Raw genomic sequence first — 22182 nt, 5'->3', positions numbered from 1 at the left:
AGCTGAGGCTTGTCAGGGCCTGCCAGGCCCCAGGCCTCACGGCTCTGTCTCCACCTGGCTGCTTTCCCAGGCATGGGTTGGCTGGGATTGGGAATTGTGTTTGAAGCCAGGAGTCTGAGTCTGTCAGTCTTGGTACCTTCCGTCTGTCCTTCCTTCCCTTTTTCTTGAGATAGAGTCTTGCTCTGTCACCCAGGCTAGAGTGCTATGGCATCATCATAGCCCACAGCAGCCTCAAACTCCTGGACTCAAGAACCTTCCTGCCTTGGCCTCCTGAGTAGCTCCCACCCTCTTCTTTCTTCTCATTGACATATATTTGAGCAACTGCCAGGTGTCAGGCACAATGCTTGGTGATAGGGGAGGTGACAAAGACATAGCCCCAGATAAGCACGTTAGTAAATGGGACGAAGGCCTGGCACAGTGGCTCACTCCTATAATCCCAGCACTCTGGGAGGCCAAGGCGGGAGGATCACTTGAGGTCAGGAGTTCGAGATCAGCCTGGGCAAAAGTGAGACTCCATCTCTACTAAAAGTAGAAAAAATTAGCTTGGTGTGCTGGTGGGTGCCTGTAGTCCCCGCTACTCGGGAGGCTGAGGCAGGAGGATCACTTGAGCCCAGGAGTTGGAGGCTGCAGTGAGCTGTGATGACACCACTGCCCTCAGGTCCGGGCAACAGAGCAAGACTCTGTCTTTAAAAAAAAAAAAAAAAGAAAGAAAGAAGGGAACATGACTCGAGAAGGAGGTGCTGTCTGGAAGGTAAACAGGGTGAGGTGATAGGGCTGGCCCGGGTGGGGCTGCCTGTAGCACTCCAGGAAGGCCCCTTTGGGGCGGTGACTGCAGCTGAGGCGTAAGTGCATCGGACTCTGTCCTTGGGGACAGCTGCTGCCCTGCAGAGGTGGCCAGGAGCCAGCCGGTGGTGTGGGTGGCATCTCTCACCTGTGCTCTCTGTCTCCTAGGACTGCCTGGACAGGTCCTTCCGGGCGCAGGTGTTCAGCTGCCCGGCCTGCCGCTACGACCTGGGCCGGAGCTACTCCATGCAGGTGAACCAGGCGCTGCAGACCGTCCTCGCCCAGCTCTTCCCCGGCTACGGCAGCGGCCGGTGATCCAAGCACTTCTCGGCAGGCGTTTCACTTAAAGCGTGTCGGAGGGGTCTTCGCTCGGCCCTTCTGTTGTTCTTAGTGGGCTTAACTTAAACATATAGTTCCCCTCATTCCCTAAAAAGGCGTGTCTTCCTTTTTTTTTAATCTATACATTTTCAGGAATTTATGTATTCTGGCTGAAAGTTGGACTTCTCAGTATTTTGTTTAGTTTTTAAAAAGTTATAAAGCCTGCAGTCGGTCAGCAGCAAAACAAACTATGGCGTGAAGGCGGCTTCTGTTCCTGATGTCACGTTCTCAGAGGTTCCCGCCACCGAGTAGCAAGAAGGCGTCCGGCTGCCCAGAACGATCTCTTTTCAAGGTTTGCGGCTTTGGCTGCCAAGGTCAAAGCCAAGTGCATCTCTCCTGACGGCGTCTTCATCGTATAAAATCTGGCAAGATGGTTCCCTGCGGTGGCCCTGGGCACGGTGTGACCCAGCCGTCCGTCAAGAAGTTGCTGAAAAGAGGAAAAGAAGTCTCCTTCCTGCTCAGTTTGAACTCTTCCCTCAAAGCCATCCCTCCCCCACCAGGCTGCTGCGTGTCTACGATCCACGTGAAAAGTCCTCTGCCCACGTGAGCAGAGAGTTGGGGCCCCAGAGAACCTACCTCAGCTGGACTCGACTCCACGTGGGGCTGGTGTGCGGCTGACGCTGTCTCGCGCAGGAGGCCATGGAAGCTCACACACAAAGCCACGTTCAAGTGCCTTCGGTTCGTTTGTTCTTTCTAAATACGAGGCTCTTTTGTTGATAGCACTGAATTTACTGAAAAAAATGCCAACCAGCTTCTAAAAACTGTGATCATCCAGTTCTTCCTGACACTGGGTGGGTGCTTGGGGATGGTTTGAGTTTATAGATCATTAAAATTCAATTTTTTTTAACTTGACAATTGAGAAGTACAAGAGGGAATTTTTTTTTTAAATGAACACTTTTTCTAAATGAAATTTTTTTGTAGTTACTGTATATGAACCAAGAAAGATATAATAACTTAGGGTTTGGTTGTCTTTTTTGTTTTGTTTTTGTATTTTTTTGGAATGGTTTGTTAATTTTTCTAACTTTACCAAAGTTTGCAGCTCATACCTCAACAGAACAGGGATATTTTAAATCACATAACTACAGACCAACTGAAGCAATATTTTTACAAGGTTTGTTTTTTTTTTTTCTCCTTATTATTAGATTGTTAATGTGTTAGGGGAAGAAACAACAAAATTCTCTGTAGGCTTTTTCTAAAGTCCAATATTGGTCCAGATTTTAGATTCTCAGAATAAATGTTTTTCACAGATATATTCGATTGTGTGTTCCTGTTTGCAAACAGCTTTGGAGCTCTCCGGGCACTTTTGTACCTGTTTTTACAAAAATGGGGGACAAATACTAGGCAGGTAGCATCACGCCCACTTTACGGATGAGAAAACTGAGGCCCAGAAGATCATAGTGATGTGCCGAGGTTCTAACTGCAGCTCAGGAGGTGTGTCAGGCTGTTCCGTTTATAGTCTTGAGCAAGGGTCAGCAAGGGGGGTGGGGGGCAAAGCCAGGTCACTTCCTGTTTCAATAAAGTTTTATTGACACCTGCGCCCAACCAGCACATCTGAGTAGGTACAGCAGAAACCATCTGGTCCACAAAGCTGGAGATACTTCATGTCTGGCCCTTTATAGGCGAGGCTTTCTAGCCCCTGCTCCTAGAGCAGTCCAGTCCAGTAGAGCGTTCTGTGTAGGCAGTGACTGCTGCATTGGACTGCAGCATCGGTTTACAGAGAATGCGGTGTGATGTCTAGAGCCAAACCCATCGGCTCTTCGGAAGAATAAATCCTGGCTTTCCTCAGTGGAACCCAGTAAAAATCAAGCCACAGACCCTCGACCCATTCACACTGAATGGGCAAGAGACTTGCACTCTGGGCCATTCTGGTGTCCCCTAGAAATTCCGGCTGCCTTTTTCCTTCAATTCCAGGATGGGGCAGATACTGACACTGCAGAGGGGTCGGAAGACCAGCACGTGTCATGCCATCATTCCTCCTAGCATGGAACCTGGGGTCACTTTCTCACCAAGGTGGGCAAGTACTGCCCCCGTGGACAGTTGAGGAACCAGGTGGTGAGGGTCACCCACTAGGAGACCAGCTCTGCCTGGTGTGGCTGTCACCAGCCAGATTCGTCAAGAAGTCACTTAACCCCAGAGGGGTGGCCTCTGACTGTGGAACTGTTGCTGTTTGTGCACCCGTGGGCTTCAAGAGCTGATCACCAGAAAGGCTATTTTGGACAGAGGTCAGAAGCCAGAGATGAGGTGATGTGACAAAATCTCGGGGGAGGGTGAGGGTGCTGAATCCCGCAGATGGGTTTATTATTCATGTCGACCTACTGCCGCTACCTTTTACTGATGGCTAAGTAACCACAGGGGCAGATCTGATTTAACTTTAAACAGTTTTGTATCTTTGGGTCCAGATAATGTCCTATGTCCTTGAAAATGTTACGCTGAGTGAAAGAATGTTTCTATTCATGGGAAATACCCAACACAGACATCTGGAGACAGGAGTACATTAGTGATCACCAGGGACCGGGCAAGAAGCAGGTGATGGATATAGGGTATGGGGGTTTCTTTTCTTTCTTCTTTTTTTTTTTTTTTGTTTTTTTTTTTTGGGAGACAGGGTCTCCCTCTGTCGCCCAGGCTGGAGTGCAGTGGCATCATCATAGCTCACTGCAGCCTCCAACTCCTGGGCTAAAACGATCCTCCTGCCTCAGCCTCCCAAGTAGCTGGGACTACAGGCTCACGCCACCACACCTGGCTATTTTTTTTTTTCTATTTTTAATAGAAACAGAGTCTTCCTCCTGCTCAGGCTGGTCTTGACCTCCCGGCCTCAAGCAATCCTCCCGCCTTGGCCTCCCAGAGTGCTGGGATGACAGGCATGAGCCACCGCACCTGGCCAACTCTCTGATATAGTTTTGACCTATATCCATTTTGCAGTTGAGGCTCAGAATAGTTAAGTGGCTTACCCAGGGATATAGCAAAGCCAGGGTATGTGTGTATTTATATATATTTATTCATATGTTTGTTTCATATATAAAGTTGACAAAATTATTACAGCACTGTACACACTCTTGTGCCTGGTTTTCTTTTCCATTCATTTCCATTCCTTTACCAAGTAGCCACTTTGTCTAGCACCTTAGTAAACAAACAGATGTGAGCCCTGATTTTGGTGTACGCACAACTTGTATGTATGTGTGAAAATGTGAAATAGCACACGTGTATCCAGGAAAATATGCTTGGAGTGAAATGGAATGTTAGAACACTTCCCCCTAGTTTTTATTTTTAGAGCCAAAGTCTCTCTGTTGTCCAGGCTGGAGTACAGTGGCCATTCACAGGAGCAATCGTAGCTCACTGTAGCCTTGAACTCCTGGGCTCAGGTGATCCTCCTGCCTCGGACTCCCAAGTAGCTGGGACTACAGGTGCACGCCACCAAGCCCGGCTATTTTTAAAAAATTTTTTGTAGGGGCAAGGTCTCACTGTGTTGCTGAGGTTGGTTTTGAACTCCTGGCTGGCCTCGAGTGATGCTCCCTTCTCCGCCTCCCAAAGTGCTGGGATTATAGGCAAGAGCCCATGACTGCACTTTTGACAATTTATTACCATTATCAAATCCCATTTCTGTCTTTCCCACAGTTTAAGGAACTCCTTGAGGGAAGTTATTATTTCCTGTTTTTAAAGTTAAAATTTAACTCCACGAGGAATATATGAATATGGTCCCATAAGAATTCCAAACACCCAGAACAGATTCAGTTCCCCTTGGACTTTTCTTGCCAGCGTGCATCCTTCCTCTTTTCGCCAAAGATGAAGTGAGCTTTCTCACTTTGGGGGTGGCCTTTGGGCATTGACTCACACATGTTATCTTAGAAACCCCATGACATTGGTTGCTGTGTGCGTTTCCACAATGTATGTTACTGCATGCATAATTCTGGGCCATTCTGCCACTTGCTGAACAACTGGTGTAGGAGCTATTCCATCAGCACATACAGATCTACCCCCTTTTCAATAGCTCAGAGTACAGAGAGCCACAAGTTACTTATCTAATCTAATCGGCTACTGATGGACATTTAGAGCAAAACACTGGAACAATTGCATACCGTGGCTGCTGCAGGCATTCTCGGACGGCGTAAGCTCCACGGCTTCTCTCAGGGTTCAAAACCTCCAGGAACAACTGCTGGCTGGATTATAAAGTAGATGGGTTAACAGTGTCATCAGAAAAGGTCAACTTGCCTGATTTACACTCCTGCCAGCCCTATGGGAAGGTGCCCACTACCCTGACGAGTCCTTACACAGCTCATGGCAAACACTAATTGTTAAGGTTTCGCCCTAAATGTGAAGCCACAGGGTCAAACCCTGTACATAAGCCTCATCCCAAAGAATTCTTGCGACATTCCCAAGAGGTGGGGCAGACAGGCTGGGTGAATACTACCATGATATCCGTTTCACAGGGGAATCTGAGGCTCAGTGTGGTTCCCTGCTGGAGACTACCCACAGTGAGGTGTGGGGCACAGCTGAGCTTTGAACCCAGAGTAGGAAGCGCCAAACCTGTCCCTTTCCATACGTTTTAGGGAACTTGGGGAGGGCACCTAACTTGCCCCTTTGCAAAGGTTTGTTGACTGTGATGGAAAGGGACCAGCCTGGAGTGCCAGGGGCTCTTGTCGGCTGACCCTGCATGTCTCCTCTTCGCAGGTCTCCTCCTTTGCAAAATGGATTGCGCTGGGAGCTACAGTTCCTTTGCTGGACACTTCGCAAATTAGAGAACACTGCGCCCAAGGCCCGGCCACGGGTCTCGAACCCACATCCCACGCGTCTCCGGCCGGCTGCTGATGTTGTGCTGGGTTTCACGTACTCAGCTGCCGCCTGATAACCAGGGCGGGGCCCGGAGCGGGCGGGCAGTGATTGGCACCCGCCCCAGCCAGTCCGCGCCTCGGGCTGAGGCCGCAAGCCAATACCCGCTTGCCCCTGTGCGGTCGTTGGGCGGTCCCTGAGGCACCCTTGTCAATCCGAAGCCCAGCCGCGGTTTGGTTGGTCGTGGCCGCCTTGGCTGGCGTGCGCCGTCACCAATGAGAGTGGAGCCGGTCAGCAAGCACGTGGGTGTGCGCCGGCGTGTCCCTGCGGAGAGGCCAATGAGGAGGCGAGGCCGGCGTTTGCACCCGCCCAATCGCGGCGCGAGGTGGGCGGGCCGTGTGGTGTTGATGGACCCGGCGGAGGGGAGGGGCGGAGCTGTCAGCGGCGGCCAATGGGTGTGCGGGCGTGGGCTCGGCGGCCAATGGCAGCCGGGGCGGAGCTGGCGCGCGGCCTCATAAGCCCCCCCCGGGGCGCTCGCGGAGGGCTCGGCCGCCAGCGACCGAGCGGGGCTCGGCCCGAGCTGGGCCTGGGGGTGCGACGCCGAGGGCGGGGGAGCGCGCGCTGCTGCTCCCGGACCGGGCCGCGCGCGCCGCCTCAGGTGAGCCCGCGGGGAGGCCGCCCGGCCGTCGGGCCGCGTTGGAGCGTGGACCCCGCCGCCGCCGCCATGGCCGCCCCCGCGCTGCGGCTCGGGGCTGCGGGCGCGCCCGGGACTCGAGGCCCAGGCCTCGGGCGCGGCCTGTTCGGGCCCGGCCGCTGCGCTTTGTCCGGGCCGGGGAGACGGTTGGGGGCGTTAACCGCCCGGCCCGGGGGCGCCCGCGGGTTTGCGGGCGGGGGCGGCGGGGCCGGACAAAGGCGGGGCGCGCCCAGGGGCGGGGGCGCCCCTTCCCGGGCCAGGAGCGCGTGGGGGGCTGGGCCCAGACGGCCCCCGGTCGGCCCCGTACAAAAGACGTGTGCGTGGGTGGCCCCGGGCCCTGCTCTTTTATCATTCAAAGCAATCCTCATAATAATTTAAGGAAAAAGAAAAAAAAAGAAAGCAGGCAAGACAGAAAAAAGGCAAAAAAAAAAAAAAGACCCCAGGCCCTGGGTAACACCTGCGTTTCCGGCCCTTTGGGCACCGGAGGGGCTGAAGGGAAGCCTCCTAGCGTGGACACCGAGGGATGCCCCCCCAAAATACCCATCGTTGCTCCTAGCCCCCTCCTCGAGTCAGCCTGCTGTGCAATCGTGGCTTCCAAACTTCCCCCCTCCCATGGCCCTGAGCCCCCCTAATAAGCATGCAATCTGGGTTAAAAAAAAAAATTATCTACTTGCTATGCAGCTTGGAGATGCGCCCACCTCCCCCCACCTTTCAGCCTGATCGCCATCTCGAAGGAAGCCCCTTCTGTGTAGAAATGGATTGAGGAGTTGCTGCCGGGGCGACCCCTTTCGCTGTCCCCCGTGGACATCCCCGTGGGAGCCCGGGACGGACTGGTTCTGAAATGTACTTGACCTGGGATCTGTCTTGGGCCTGGGTCTTGTCTGTGCTCGGTGGTCACAATGACATCCGGCAGAGCAGGGTCTGTGTCCACCTGGGCACTGTGGAAGGTTTCACAGGAGATTTGTTTTCCCCTCTTGGGGGTTGGTGGAGGCGTGGACTGCTTTTTGGAGCGTCCCATCTGTTTGGTTGGGGGAGGATGCTTTTGTTTTAATAATTCAGTGGCACCTGGGGAACTGTTTCCCGAGTTGTGAAACTAGTGAGAAGGTGGTTTCAGCTCTGTGGAGCCCGGCCATCCTGTAATACGTAAAGAGTGCCTGTTTCCATGTGTTCCTGTCAATGACATTTATTCAGCAAGCGCCTTTGGGTCCCGCCAGGTGCCAGCACTGTCTTAGGGTCCCAGGGTAACGGGTGAATTCAAGGGTTTGGTACTCTGTCCCAGCTCTCTGCCTCGACAGCCTTTAATTGGAATGTTCCTGCACTGGAGAAAGCTCCTAAAAAACTGCACCGGCCCTAAAACGGGCTCATTAGATGATTCCTCTGGGCTTTTATCGCGGCCTTGCAAGAGCTAATGACTCCCTTAATTCTCAAATAATAGCTTCCTTATGAGCCATCGGGAGGATTTGTCAATAGACTGACTGGGCCAGCCTTTTCTTGCCACCCCTGAAAACACGGTGGGCAGCCTCTCTGCCCTTGGCAGTTTATTTTCTGAACCCCTGAAGGACAGAGTGTAACGTGGTGGAGTCAACTTTTGATTATTTGTGTCAAGGATTTCCGAAACTCGCCAGCCCCCTTTGCCTGTGTCTCATTGGACACTTGGCTGATCTTGGTGCTTCCCCTTTGTGCTGGGGACACCGAGATGGTCAGAGCGTCCTGGCCTGGAGGAGGCCACCGCCGGGGAGGAAAGGAGATGGGGGAGATTTGGTTGCACAGATGGGTGTTTGTGTGCAACTTGCTGGGGTGTTTTGTGTGGAAGTGTGCACTGTATCGCGCGTATGTGTAGTCGCTGAGACTTGAAATATATACAAGTTTTGGTAACAAATGAATTTTGTGCATTTTTCTAATCTTTTCCTCTTTGGGGAGGGGGCTGTTAAAGAGACATTAGCGACTGGAGCTGAGAGGTGCCCACTGTGCAGCACCCCGCCCGGCCTTTGTTGCACTTTTGTCTTGTAGGAAGGACCCTTAGCCTCCTGCCCCGTCTTCTGTCCCTGTCTCATCCTGCAGGAGCCCTCAGGGGCTGTCAGGGGTCATCCTCTGTGCCTCCTCTCCCACCCTGACCCCGCTGCCCGTACTTTGATTCCCAACTTCTCAGCACCGTCCCCTTTCCTGTCTCAGCCCTAGGAGCCTCAGACCCAGGGAGCTCATCTGTCCTTGATGGGCCTGGGTAGTTGGGTTTTAAGTGCCTGTCAGCTCGGGAGGAGTCCCTAGCTCCAGAGGGGTCAGGGTTTAGTGGGGGAAAGGGTGAGAGGGCGCCCCAGGGTATGGTCGCAGCTGTAATGGCTTTGTGTGTAATGGCGAGAGGCCCTACCTAGCCAGGCCCTAGCCGGTGGATGCGCTGGGTGATGAGGGTCTAGGGTATAGGCACAGACATATGTCTGAGTGGCTTTCTTCCCTGGATCTAGAAGCAAGGTGTGACCTTGGGCCTGTTACTTGCTGGGGAACAAGGCCAGGTGGGGGACACTAAATCTTCCTGAGGTTTAGTGGGTGGGGGGTGGAGAGCAGGTGAACTGTGGGCTCTGCAAGCCCCTGCCAGTCCCCGCTGTGCTAGATTGGCTGCCTTCAAGACAGCCTCACCCTGGGCTCCTGGCTGGGCTCCAGGGACCTGCCACACGGCTGCCCGGTGAGCCCCTCAGATGCCACAGCTCTCCCCTGTCCTACCCCAGGGGCCTCTGTTCTGGTGTAGGATACTGGGCAGGAGAGGATGGGCTGAACCCCGGCTCTGTGCCGTCCTGGTGTCCTTGGCAACTTCCCTGGGTTTGTCTTCCATTCCATGCTCTGAACAGGCTTCAGAATCTGAGAGGCCTGGATTCAGATCCCTCCTCCAAGGTGGGCACTTCACCTCTCTGGGCCTCACTGTCCTCATCTGTAAAATGGGTATAACGAGAACACCTCCCTCCCAGGTGGCTGTGAGGATGAAAGGGGAGCTCTGGGCTCAGAGCTTATCTGTTACGCCACGGTGCATGTCTGCGCCTGCCCTGGTCTCCAGCCTCCCCTGTCCACGTTCTGGGCTCGATCATTCCCTGTGACACCATGAGGTGCTGACAGCATCCTGGGCCTCCACCCACCAGCTGCCAGCAGTGCCCCCCAGCCATGACAACCCGAAATGTCCCCAGGTATTGCTGAGTGTCCCCTGGGGAGCGTGGTCACTGCTTCGGACTTGGCCTTCAGTCCTGCAGTAGCCGATGTTTTGCAATGACCCCAGTGTGCCTTGTGTTCTCAGTTCCCTTTGTCCCCTTCCTCCCCGCTTAATCGCGAGTGGCTCGTATTTGTGAGCTGTATCCTGTCCTGTCCATACTCCTCAGCCTGGCTGTCCAGGTCCTTGGTGACTGTCCCGCTGCCTTTCCCAGCTGGAAGGGGAGGAGCTGCCCACAGCACGCCTGCGCCTTCCTGCCACCCCGCTTAGGGACAGCCAGGCGTCATGTGGGGTCTCCTAGGCTGCTCCGTGGCCTCTGAGCCCCTGCCCGGTGGCTGCCCGGAGGTGGCCCTTCTACACCCTCCCAATCACCGTACCCTGGATCTGTCAGTGTGCTGAGCAGTTTTCTTTCAGTCCACTTCAGGATGACTCACTTCTTTGATCTTGGCTTCTTCCTGAGCAATCTGGCCCCAGAAGCCGTGGGCTGTTAATATGCCAGCTGCAGAGCCTTCCACTAATATACATTAGCATGAACCTAACTACTGTATTAAAAAAGAAAGGTTTGTAGCACCTCGTATGCTAAGACCTGAGCCGATCGGTGAATTGATATTTTTTTTTGGACGAATTGATTTTCTAGTCTGCTGCCTCCTGCCGCGGCCTGTTCTGGGACGCCCTCTTGGTTAGATGAGGTGTCCCGGCCACTCTGTCAGTTTCACTGCTGCTCCCTCCAGGAGCTTTTAAAAATGGCCCTCCCAGTGGGGTGGGGGTGTGTGGGAAATCTCTGCCTCCTGCTCGGTTTGGCTGTGAACCTAAAACTGCTCTAAAAAATACAGTATATTTTAAAGAATTAAGTAGCCACCGGAGGGGGGAAAAAAAAAAAACCTACAAAAAAATGGTTCTCCCCTGCTCACAACTTTCTAACAGCTTCCTGTTGCCCTTGGAAAATATTCCAGAGCCCTTCCTGTGGCCTCCTTTGCTTTGTCCTCTGTGGCCCTTTCCTGTCTTCCTTCCCTGCCCCTCATCCTGGCTGTAGCCACCTCACCTGCCTGCTCTCTCTGCCCCAGGACCTTTGCACTTGCTGTCCCCCTGCCGGATGCCTTTCCTTTCCTCTCGGTGGGCTCCGGCCCAGAGAGGCCTTCCAGCCACCCTCCCTCTCCTGTCCTGCTTGCTCTTCTTTGCCGTGACACTGTCAGACAGTGCCCATTAATCTGCTTATGTGTTTGTCATCTGTCTTGTCCAACGAGGGGGAGGGGAAGGGGGAGAGGGGGCTTAGGGGGCTTTTACTGCAAACAGCCAGAGAGTAAATGTCTTCAGCTTTCTAGGCCAGAGGTCTCTGTCCTGACCATTCCATTTGGCCACTGTCCAAGGAAGCCCCCGTGGACAGTACCGAAGTACATGCGTGTGCTCGTGTACCAGGGAAACATTCCGGACGCAGAAATGTGAATTTCTTACGATTCTCACGTCATGAAATATTTTTCTTCTTTTGATTTTTTTTTTTTTCACCCAACCATTTAAAAATGCCAAAATCATCCTTAGATTGCAGGCTGTGCAAAACCAGGTGGTGGGCAGGGCAGGACCGGTGGGCCGTGGTTTGCGAACACCTGTGCTAGGATGTGAGTCCCACGCTACGGAAACTACGTCGCTGCGCGTGCCCCGTGCACAGGGCAGCTCCTGGCTCAGAGTGGGTGCTCAGGAGACATTGGTTGAATGAATGCATTGCTATCTTTGCTGCTTCAGAGCAGCTAGAGTCGTCATACTCTAGACTTAAAAATGGGTCATGGGTCGTTTCAAGGGTAATTAAAACTGCAGGGGATGTAAGAAGCTGTCACAGGGACATCTACCAAAAGAGCCTCCTGCTAAGGGAGGAAAAAGCCGGATGAAAACCAGGGGATGCTGGGCTGTGTGGGAGGCCGACGTTTTCTTGCCCTGGGATTCTCACGGCCACCTTTCTGCAGCAACTCCTCAAGTGTCAGCAGCTCATACTCGACCTCAGGAGTTTGCTGTGACCTGGCAGGAGAGGAGGCTTTAAAAGGAAGGGAATATTTCACAATCCTTTTGTTTTGCAAGCATCTGAGCCCTCCTCCTCACCAACACTAGCGTCCCCTTTGGAGGTTTCTCCTGTCGCCTGGCACAGGGGCTTGGCTTAGCGGGTGGGGAAGTGCAGCTTTGTGGGGCAAGTAGATGAGCTCCCGCCAGGGGGCCGCCCCCCTCAATGGGTCAGTGGGACGCAGGGGGTCGTGCTGGCACCATTTCCTTTGTCTTTCTCTTCTTCCTGACTTTTGGGAAGAAAGACGGGCTGACACGTGTTTTCTGAGCCAAGTAGGTCCTTGGCTTCTTGGATTTGGGCCTGTCCCAGGAACGATCTGACTTGTCAAGAGAGAGTACCGTGAATTTCGGTCATGCTTTCTGTACTTGATTGAAATCAAGACAACAGTCTGGAGCGGGCTGCGCAGAATTTCTTGGCTTTCAAAGTGTCTTTTTTTTTTGCTTGTTGCTGTGTCTCCCTCTGCTTGTCTGTCTCTTCCTCCCTCCCTTCTTTTCCTTGTCCTTCCCCACCTCAGTGGTCTCAGCAAACGTAAGGGGCACTGATGACAAGTTTACGCTAAGCTGTCTGCGCCCCACCAGCGGGCTGTGCCTTTCCGTGGTAGAGATTGCAGGGTGTTCTATGACTCTGGCTGTGATTGTGTTTGTTCAGTGGACAAAGAATAAGGATCCCAAGGTGAGCTGCCGCCGGCTGCCACACCCCGCGTGGCCCTGGGCGCAGAGTGGGAGGATCACTCGCGGAGGACCAGGCCCCGTTGGCCAGCGCAAGCAATTGCAGTTGCATTTTTCAGACAAGGTCGTACAGCCGGCCGGCTGTAACAGTGTGAGCTGTAGGTGTGGCACGCAGGATGTTCCCGAACACAGGCGTCCCTTCTGTCTCCGTGGTTGGACCCTGGCGATGGCACTTTCCAGGGAGGGAGGGACGGAGGTGGCCCGGTTGTGTGTTTGTGGCTGCCCTGGTCCCCAGGGAGAGCGCGTGGAGAGAGCGGGTTCATGTAAAGTGGATTCAGAATCGACCTGTGTGTGAGAAGTGCAAGGATGGATCTCATGGGTGGGTCCGTTTTGACCCTGGAGCCTGCCGGAAGCTGCCAGCAGGCACTGAGGACCCTGGACCACAGTGGGAGGGAACAGGCAGCCCATCGGGGAAGGGGACAGCCCGGGTGCTGGCCGGCCTGGCCTCTACTCGGGACAACCCCGGGCACCCTCGAGTAAGGGGGTGGCAGCCTGGGCTCCCGGGATGCAGGACCCCAGCCAGGCTGCTGGACCTGGAGGGTCATGACGCTTTGCTGGTGGCCCGTTCGACTGCGCTGGCCGAAGCTTCCTGTGGCGTCTGCATACTCTGCCTTTCAAAGTGTCCTCCATCAGAAAGGGTCGGGTGGGCTTCGGGGACCTAGTTATCTCATCGTGTGTCGGGACAGAGGGTGGCTGTCGCTAGTGTGTGAGTGAAGCCCCTGGAATGAAAGCTCTCAGGTCCCTGCTTCACTCCAGTTGCTGCTCCCAGGGATGGGCAGGGAGTGGGCAACGAAGCCAGTTCTGCTGACACCCTTCAGAACACAGGCGTCTCGTTTTACTGTCCCTCGGGGCAGGAGTTGGTGGAAGCCATGGAATTTTCTTGGCCCCTCTGGCCAGGGGCCTCCTGCTTGCGCCACAGGCAGAGCCGAGCCTGTTTCTAAGCCAGAGACCAGAGAGCAGCTTCGTTCGTCAGGGGACGTGGCTCCTGTGCACCTCCCTGCCCCGGCCCTGTGGGAGGAGGGAAGGGCGGGCTCTTGGGCCGACAGGGCCCAGCCGGCGGGTGTGGTCAGCGCCTGGCCGATGCCTGGCCACTGGGAGCTCGGGCAGAGTGGCCGCAGTGACGCGCCATGCTCTGGGTCCCTCTGAGCGTGTTTGCATTCGTCCAGCTCGGCGCAACAGTTGTTAAGCTTGTGTGTGCCCAGCTAGGGGCTTGGGGCGGCCAGGTGACCAGTGTCTCCTGCCCACAGGGGCTCACGGTCCCCAGTGGAAGGAGATGGAGAAAGACAGGTGGGATGGGTCGACGGCAAGTCCAGGAAGCTCAGGGCAGGGAGGCTTGTGGAGCAGCCGCCGCAGAAGCAGAGCCTTGCCTGTCACGGGTGACTGTCACAGGTGACGGTCGTGGATGTCCATGAGCTGCTGGACAGAGAGAGGGAGAGGGATGGGGGTGGGGGCCGTGGCCTGGGAGACCCAGGTGGAGGGGCAGGAGCCAGGATGGAGTCTGCCTGTCATGTCGAACCGGTGGCAGCCCTGCCCTCAAGGGTCTAGTTGGCGAGTCTAGAGTTGTTCCTGTCGCCAGGGAGCATACCTCACGGTTGCCCAGCCACTGGCTGCGGTGTGCCAGCCCGGTTCTGAGTTTTCTAGGACAGCCCCCCTTAAAGTGATCTGGCCTGTCTTTTTAAAATGTATTTCTTATTCAGATATAATTCACATGCTATAAATGCATCCTTTCAAATCTACAATTCAGTGCTTTTTAGTATATTCACAGAATTGTGCGACTGTCACCACTATCAAATTCCAGAACATTTTTATCACCCCAGAAAGCGACCTTGTCCCTATTAGCAGTCATCCCTCATTTCACCCACCCCCTCCCCATCCCCTGGCACCCATGAATCCATGTCCCGTCTCTGTGGATCTGCCTGTTCTGGACATTTCATATAAACAGAGTCACACACTGTGTGTCTCTCTGTGTCTGGCATCTCTCACTGAGCACGATGTCCTCAAGGTCCTTCCACACTGTAGCCCGTGTCAGGGCCTCACCCCTTTTCCTGGCCGAGTGACATTCCAGCGTGTGTTTGTCCATTCGTCTGTTGAGGAGCATTTGGATTGTTTCCAATTTTTCCAGCCCCATCTTTTCCCCAAACGCTTGCCGAGTTCCAGGCTTGCAGCGCTGCGCATGCAGACTGCCTGCCAGGCCGGCCCACGGGGCAGACACGGTGTGGAAACCCTTTGTCGGGCTGCGTGGCGCGGTTGGGGTGGGGAGGTGGCCTGGGTGAGGGTGGGCTTCCAGGCACAGCGCCCCAGCTCGCCTGAGGGACACTCAGCCTGCCTTGCGCGCAGGGTCTGGACTCCAGGGAGTCGGTGGTGCATCTGGGTCACCGCCCTCATCTCTCTGTGCCTCCCCTCCTCTGGCCTGAGCTGGGCAGGGTCCCGCACGGGCATCCTCACCCAGCCTCGGGTCTCCGCTCCGTGGAGCAGTGTGGCCTGGCTGACCGCAGCTCTGACCTGCCCTTCTCCTGTGCCCTGAAGGTCACCTCCTGCCAGGCAGGACCCTAGCGTCCCCCACGGCCAGGGCCCCCCAGGGCTGTCCTGTCCCTCCCTTTCCCTTTGCTGGTGTCTGAGAGCTGCCGGGACTTGTCAGGAGACCCATGGCCACCTCTGTTTCCCAGAGCCCCTGTTGCCCATCTGGCCTGCAGGTTTGAAAGCGAGCTGCCCCTGGGCCACTTCCCTTTCCTGTCCCCAGCCGACAGGTGGTCAGCCGTCTCTTAGGAGGCAGCAACCAGGTTCTGAGTGTGTGCCCGGAGCCTGCCAGTCACCCAGCGGGATCTTGCTGGTGGGTTGTAGCCGCTGCTCACATGTCCCCGCCAGGTGGATAAAGGTGTGAGCGGTGTCCCCGTCCTCCAGGGATAGTGCAGTCAGCATGTTGGGAGATGTGGGGGTGCAGCTGGGTTCTCCAGGGAAGCCCACGACACTGGCGGGGGGCGGGGCACAGCTGCTGCTCCACCTCCCCCACCTGCCTCGCAGGAGTTTTCCCTGTGCACACAGTGATGTGCGTGGGGGCGTGACCTGCGCGCCCCGGCAAGGACACGGGTGACCCGGGGTATCCCAGGAGTGCCACAGGAGCTGCTGATGCCCTGGGGGAGACGCCACAGGGGCACGTGCCTGTACACTGACCAAGTGTCGAGCAATGGAGGGGACCCCTACCTCACGCCACAGCCAAAACTCAGCCCCACACGACCAGAGGCCGAAAGGTGTGAGCTGAAACTGCAAAAGCCTCAGAAGGAGACCTGGGCATAGTGCGGAATGTTGTGTTTTCTGAGGCAGTGCTGTCCCGGGAGGGCACCAAGCGAGCCCTACGTGGAATTCTGAATTTTCTAGTTGCCATGCTCAAAAGTAAAAAGAGCTGAAATTAATTTTAATAGCATATTATATTGAATCCTGTGTACCCCCCGTTTTGTCATTTCAATGTATAATCATTATAAAAATTACTAATAAGGTATTTTGCCCCCCCTTTTTTTCGGTCCTAAGTCTCGGACATCCAGTGTGTATTTCACCAGCCTGCCTTTTGGGAAGGCCACTGCTCCCGCATGAGCCAAGCGCCGTGCCGGGCCTGGGGGGCTCTAGATGGGGGTGCCTGCTGCTTAGTGGACCAGGGTCCCCGGTGGGTGCAGAGGTGAGAGGGAGGGAGAGCCCTTGGGGCCCGGGTGGCCGAGGCCTTCGTGGGAGTGGTGGGAGCTAAGCCAGCACTAAGAGGGGTCGGGAAGGTCCGCTTTGGGAAGGGCAGGGGCGGCCTCTAGGGGGACACTTGTATTGAGGGACCCTGGTGTCTGGGGCTGCCTTGGGAAAGTGGGAACAAGCAGAAGATCCTGAGCTTGGGACGCTGTGGCCAAGCCAGCCCGGCCGGTGGTCCTGGGCCCTGTCGTCCCTGCAGACCCTTACCCACAGCCTCTCATCTTTGATGGGACCACTGGACCATGGACCAGTCCTGAGGGCTGTGGAGTCCTGGTGGCCCAGCCCAGGCAGTGCCTTTGTGGCATCGAAGCTGGCAGTGCAGGTGAGTTTAGGACACTTGTCCGGAGGGACGGCAGGAACTTGGGATGCTGCTGTGACTATAGGGAATCCCAGGTGGGACTCGCCTGCCAACACAGCTCGGAAATAACATCCTACAGCTGCAGACAGTTTAAAACGCCTTGAGTTCTCTTGATGGGAGGCCTGGGAGGCCTGGGAGGGTCGGCAGCCACAGCCTGGCACCCGCACGCCTGGCCTGCCTGAGTTCGGTCCGCCTCTGCCAAGTCTCTGTCCTTATTGCCAAAGTGGGGGCGGCACTGCAGGTCTCGGCTTCGAGGGTGGGCAAATTAGCTAATTTGCCCCCTGAGAATCCCTTAGGGAGGCGGTTTGCACCCCAGGGCAGTTCTGTCTCCTGAGGGACCCTTGGCAGAGCCTGGGGACATTGCGGTTGTCGGGATTTGTGGGGGGCTCCTGGCATGGGGTGGGTGGGGGCAGGGACGCTGCTCAGCACCTGCCGTGCCCAGGACGGCCCCACCCCAGAGAGTGATCTGGCCCCAGTGTCCTCAGTACTAAGAGGGAGAGACCCCAATTCACAGCCCCTGCCTGGGCCATGTTGAGCCTTCAGCAGGTGACAGTGACAATTTTGCTCTGGGATTCTGTCTTGTCTTGACTGTGAATTGAGATGTTGCAATAGAAGTTTTTAAAATCGCTTTCCACTCCAGGACAGCCCAATTCCATATTTGTGCCAGGAAGGAGAGTGGGAGTGGTGGATGTGGTTATCAGATACCTGGAAAATAAGCTGCTTTGTGGAGCTTTGTCATTGTCACGGGGCGGGTGGGTAGGTCAGATGGGGGTTTATGGTCCAGGAGGCAGGCGTGGGTGTTTCTGGGGGAGGCAGCGTTGACCCCAAGACCAGAACTCCGGGTCTCTCGGCCCGCCCTGCCTGTTCTGGATGCCTCGTCGGGTTTTCTGCTCTGGTGAACTCAGGGCTTACCCTGGAGTGACACATCCGGAGAACTGTGTTCCTCGGCTGATGGCCACGGCCGGGCCCTCGGGAGGGCCTGGGCGTGACTGTGGGCTCCTCTGGGGGAAAGGATTTGCTTAGGCTTGTGCCCCTGAGCTGTCCCCTTGTTGTGGTCCCCGAGACACGGGTGCCCGTTGCTGCTGCCGAGGAGCCGATAACCCACCTGGGCTTCCGGCGCCTGCTTTGTGAAACCCGGGTCTCCCGCTATTGATTCATTTGGCCTTTAAGGGAGGGCCTCGGAGTTTGGGCTCTGCCGAGTCACACTCGCTGCTGTCCTAACAAGTTTCCTAGGGGATATTCATTAGAAGAATAATGTCTGGGCGTGGTGGCTCACTCTGGGAGGCCCAGGCCGGTGGATTGTTTGAGCTCAGGAGTTAAAGACCAGCCAGAGCAAGAGCGAGACCCCATCTCTACTAAAAAAATAGAAAGAAATGATCTGGACAGCTAAAAATATATATAGAAAAAATTAGCTGGGCATGGTGGCACATGCCTATAGTCCCAGCTACTAAGGAGGCTGAGGCAGGAGGATCACTTGAGCCCAGGAGTTTGAGGTTGCTGTGAGCTTGGCTGACGCCATGGCACTCTAGCCCAGACAACAGAGTGAGACTCTGTCTCAAAAAAAAAAAAAGAATATTTTATGATGTAAAAATTAGCAATTATAGTGACGTACAAACAAAACAATAAAGCCCTTCTGCAGTCCCTGGTAAGCTTGCAGTGTCTATGCTCGGTCCTCTGTGCGTTCCTGGGGCCCGGGGTCAGTTTGGGGTGGTAGGACATTCTCCTAGCCCTGAGAGGCAGGGACTCCTGTGTGGGGACCTGCCATGCTGCCCTGTGACCCACCGGCAGGGACTCCTGTCTTGCAGGCTGGGGCCACCATGGGAGAGCTAGCACCCCAACCTGTGCTGTGCAGTCTGGGAACATGGATTCAGATCGTGGGGGGGACCAGCAAGGGGGGGCTGTGTCTCAGGGAGTTGCCCCAGGTCCCTGGCTCTGCCTCTGTGGGTTCTGCACTGGGCAGTTTCCTGGTTCTTCCCGGGCCTGGGACAGCCCCCAGAGGCTGAGACGGAGAGATCCTGTTTGGAAGGAGCTCCTGCCAGCTCTTATGGGTCCCCCGGTGTGGATGCTGCATCCCCTTGCTGTGCCCTGGGGAAGTGGTGGCCGCTGTGGGCCTTGGTCCCTGTCTAACCTCCATGTGCGTCTGTGGTGGGCTCCCATGGTGCTCCCACGTGCCCAGAAGCCCCGGCAGTCCAGGTGCCGAGGGAGCCCTCTCTGTGGCACTTACAGGGGGACCAGCATCTCCATGGCTTCCAGGGGGCTTGTTGGGCCACTCTGGGGACAGCACTTGTTTTGGAGACTAGAGGCAGAGTGTGGAGTGGGACCTGCGTAGGTGTCGCTGCTGCTGACTTGGGTGCAGTGTCCCTGCACACCTCCCTTGCCAGGCCATGGCCCCCGGCCTATAAATGGGGTGGTGTATGTTAATTGTGTGCTCATGGGGCGGGCGGGGGGGCGGTTTCTCAATCTCACTGCCAAGTAGAAACTTCAGTGGAGAAGCTCTGCGAACCCTGTCCTGTGGTTTTTTATGACGGCTTCGTTATGTGGCAGGATTGATTAAGCCCTGGGCCAGGGGTCGATCAGCTCGACTTCAGCCCCCTCTCCTCCGTGCAGGTTGGGGGTGGGGCTGGAAGTCCCAACCCTCTAATCCTGCCTTGGTCTTTCTGGTGACCAGCCCCCACCTGGAAGCTACCCAGGGGGTTTGGCCAGCAATCAACTCATTAGCATACAAAAAGACTCCACTTTGGAGATTCCAAGGATTTTAGGTATTTCACAATATCTCCTTGTGCCAGTGGCTCAAAACCTCTAGCGTCCTTGTGCAGGAGGAAACGTGACGGTAACTGTTGGACGGGGTTGCCGTGGGTGGAGATGAGCGGTGCCGTGTCGGGGTTGGCGGGGAGCTCTGTGAGCGGTCGCGTGGCCAGGCCGCGGACCCTCGGCCCGGGGTGGAAGCCGCTTGGGTGCTGGTTCGGACGGGGAAGGGTGGGCCACATTCGCTTGCGCTGTTGGCAGTTGTCCTTTCTTGCAATGTTCTCCGTCGTTAATCCTCCCTCAGGAAGAGTCAGGCCCTTGGTGCCAGAGCAGCTCGTTTCCACCCAGAAACGGCCCTGCAGAGGGAGAAACTTGCGTAGGGCCCAGGGCATGCGTGGATCTGCGGACAGCCCCTGACTCAGGAGCGGTTCGGGCTTCCACCCTGGAATGAGGGCTGCGGGGGTGGGCAGCCCTGGCAGTACGTCGCCTGGGTCTGGAGGCTACGCAGTAAGAAGGGCTGGGGTGGGGGTGGGGGGTGGGGGTGGAGGGGTGCGGGGGGGGGGGGCGTGCGGAGCGGAAGCCCGGGGTCCTGGCACGTCTCACGGGCTGTGTTTTTGATGCTGTCATTATTAAAGGTGGCCTGTGGACAGTCGGTGTCCCTTTCAGGAATCTTTGTTGTAGGAGCACTGAGCCTGTTCTGGCCACCTCTCTGGCCACCTTTAATTTGTTTGTGGGGGACAGCAGATGCTGCCTGCAATTCCGCTGATGGAGCATTTTGAGGAATATTTACAAACCTGGATGGAGCAGGCCCTTGTCAATGCCATACTTGAGTTGGTTCTTTTATTATTTTCTAGAACCTTTGTGCTATGGAGAATTTGAACACACACCAAAGTAGACAAAATAGGATAAAAGACCTACCGCCACAGCCCCAAACCACCAACCCAGTCGGCCCTGCCATACCCTCCTCTGTGGCGAAGTAGCCCTCGTATTATTTTTGTAAACTTTTGATTTTTAGAGATTGTAGACTCCCAAGGAGTTGGAAAACTGGTACAGAGAGGTCTCACCAGCTTCCCCCACTGGTAACATGGCACATAACCTCAGTACATTGTCAAAACTAGTTGACATTGGTACAGCGCGCCACAGACCTTGCACTTCAGCAGTTTGAGCGTGCACTCGTTTATTTTGTTATGTCTTTGTGACGGTTTGTCACCTGCACAGGTTCCTGTACCCACCATCACAGTCAGGTACAGAACAGCCCCCAGCTCCTGGCAAGCACGGGCCTGTTCTGCATCCCTGTAATCCTGCCCTTTTGAGAATGTTCCATGAGTGGACTCACAGTGTGTAACCCCTGGGTTTGGCATTTCTCACTCCGTTGTGTATGTCACAGTTCATTCTCTTTCCTTGCTCGGTGGACTCCATGCCGATGGTATTTTACAGTCCTTTGTCATTCTGTAAGGCGGATAGTAGCAGCAATGCCCCGTCTTTCCCTCCTGATTTTAGCAATTCGCGTCTTCTCTGTTTTTGTCTTGATCGATTTACCTCTGTCAGTTTTGTTCATCTTTTCAAAGTACCAACTTTGGGTTTAGTTGACTTTCTCTGTTGTCTGTTTTATAACTTTCTGCCCTAATCTTTGTTCCTTCTTCCTTCCTCTGCCTGCTTTAGGTTCAGAATGCTCTTCCTCCAGTGTCTTCAGGTAGATATTTTAAGTAGATGATGATTAATATTTTTTTTAAGATAGGCAGCTATAAATTCCCCCCAAATATCACTTTAGCTGCATCCTATAAGTTTTTCTTTGTTGTATTTTTATTTCTATTCACCTCAATTTTCTAATTTCTCTTGTGACTTCTTTGACCTATTGATTATTTAGGAGTGTGTTCTTTATTTAATTTTTAAATTTTTTTTTTTGAGACAGAGTCTCGCTCTTTTGCCTGGGCTAGAGTGCGTGGTGTCAGCCTAGCTCACAGCAACCTCAAACTCCCGGGCTTAAGCAATCCTTCTGCCTCAGCCTTCCGAGTAGCTGGGACTACAGGCATGTGCCACCATGCCTGGCTAATTTTTTCCGTATATATTTTTAGTAGTCCAGATAATTTCTTTCTATTTTTAGTAGAGATGGGGTCTCACTCTTGCTCAGGCTGGTCTCAAACTCCTGAGCTCAAGTGATCCTCCCACCTCAGCCTCCCAGAGTGCTGGGATTACAGTTGTGAGCCACCGCGCCCAGCTAGGATTGTGTTGTTTAATTTCCACATATTTGTGAATTCCTAAATTTCTTTCTGTTACTGATTTCTCACTTACATTGAAGTTGGAGAACCTACTTTGTATGATTTGAATCTTTTTAGTTTAAAAAGGCTTGTTTTATGGTCTAACATGGTTTATCCTGGAGAATGTTACATACATACTGAGAAGAAAGCATATTTTGCTGCTGTTGGGTGGAGTGGTCTATAGATGTCTGTTGATTTATAGTGTTGCTCAAGTGTTCTGTTTCTTTGTCAATCTGCCTAGTTTTATCTTTTACTGAAAATGGGGTCTCCAACTGTTACGTTGAATTGTCTATTTTTCCTTTTGTTTCTGTTGGTTTTTGCTTCATGTATTTTAGGACTCTGTTATTGTTGCATATATGTTTATAATTGCTATATCTTCCTGATGGATTGACCCTTTTATCATTGTAAAATGTCACTCTATATCTTTAGTAAAATTTTGTTCTAAAATCTATTTCGTCTGATATATGTGTAGCCATTTCAACTTTCTTATGGTTGCTATTTGCGTATC

General features: G+C 54.4%; 2 protein-coding genes across 6 annotated transcripts in view; both read left to right on the top strand.

Moving 5' to 3' along the window:
- UHRF1 (ubiquitin like with PHD and ring finger domains 1) overlaps nucleotides 1-1176 on the top strand; it is a 32581-nt gene extending 31405 nt beyond the window's left edge. The window contains exon 16 of the mRNA XM_069497135.1: nucleotides 952-1176. Within this exon, the coding sequence (XP_069353236.1) occupies nucleotides 952-1098 (147 nt within the window). The 3' untranslated portion in view covers nucleotides 1099-1176. The remainder of the gene's footprint in view (nucleotides 1-951) is intronic.
- Nucleotides 1177-6487: 5311 nt separating this feature from the next.
- Nucleotides 6488-22182, top strand: part of KDM4B (lysine demethylase 4B) — a 132981-nt gene continuing 117286 nt past the window's right edge. For all 5 annotated transcript variants that reach the window (XM_069480074.1, XM_069480064.1, XM_069480081.1 and 2 more), the window contains exon 1: nucleotides 6488-6583. The gene's annotated coding sequence lies outside the window, so the exon portion shown is untranslated. The remainder of the gene's footprint in view (nucleotides 6584-22182) is intronic.

The sequence above is a fragment of the Eulemur rufifrons genome, chromosome 2 (assembly GCF_041146395.1).
Source record: "Eulemur rufifrons isolate Redbay chromosome 2, OSU_ERuf_1, whole genome shotgun sequence".
Taxonomy (NCBI): domain Eukaryota; kingdom Metazoa; phylum Chordata; class Mammalia; order Primates; family Lemuridae; genus Eulemur; species Eulemur rufifrons.
Note: the sequence above shows the minus strand (reverse complement) of the source record. Positions and strands in the feature narration are given on the sequence as shown.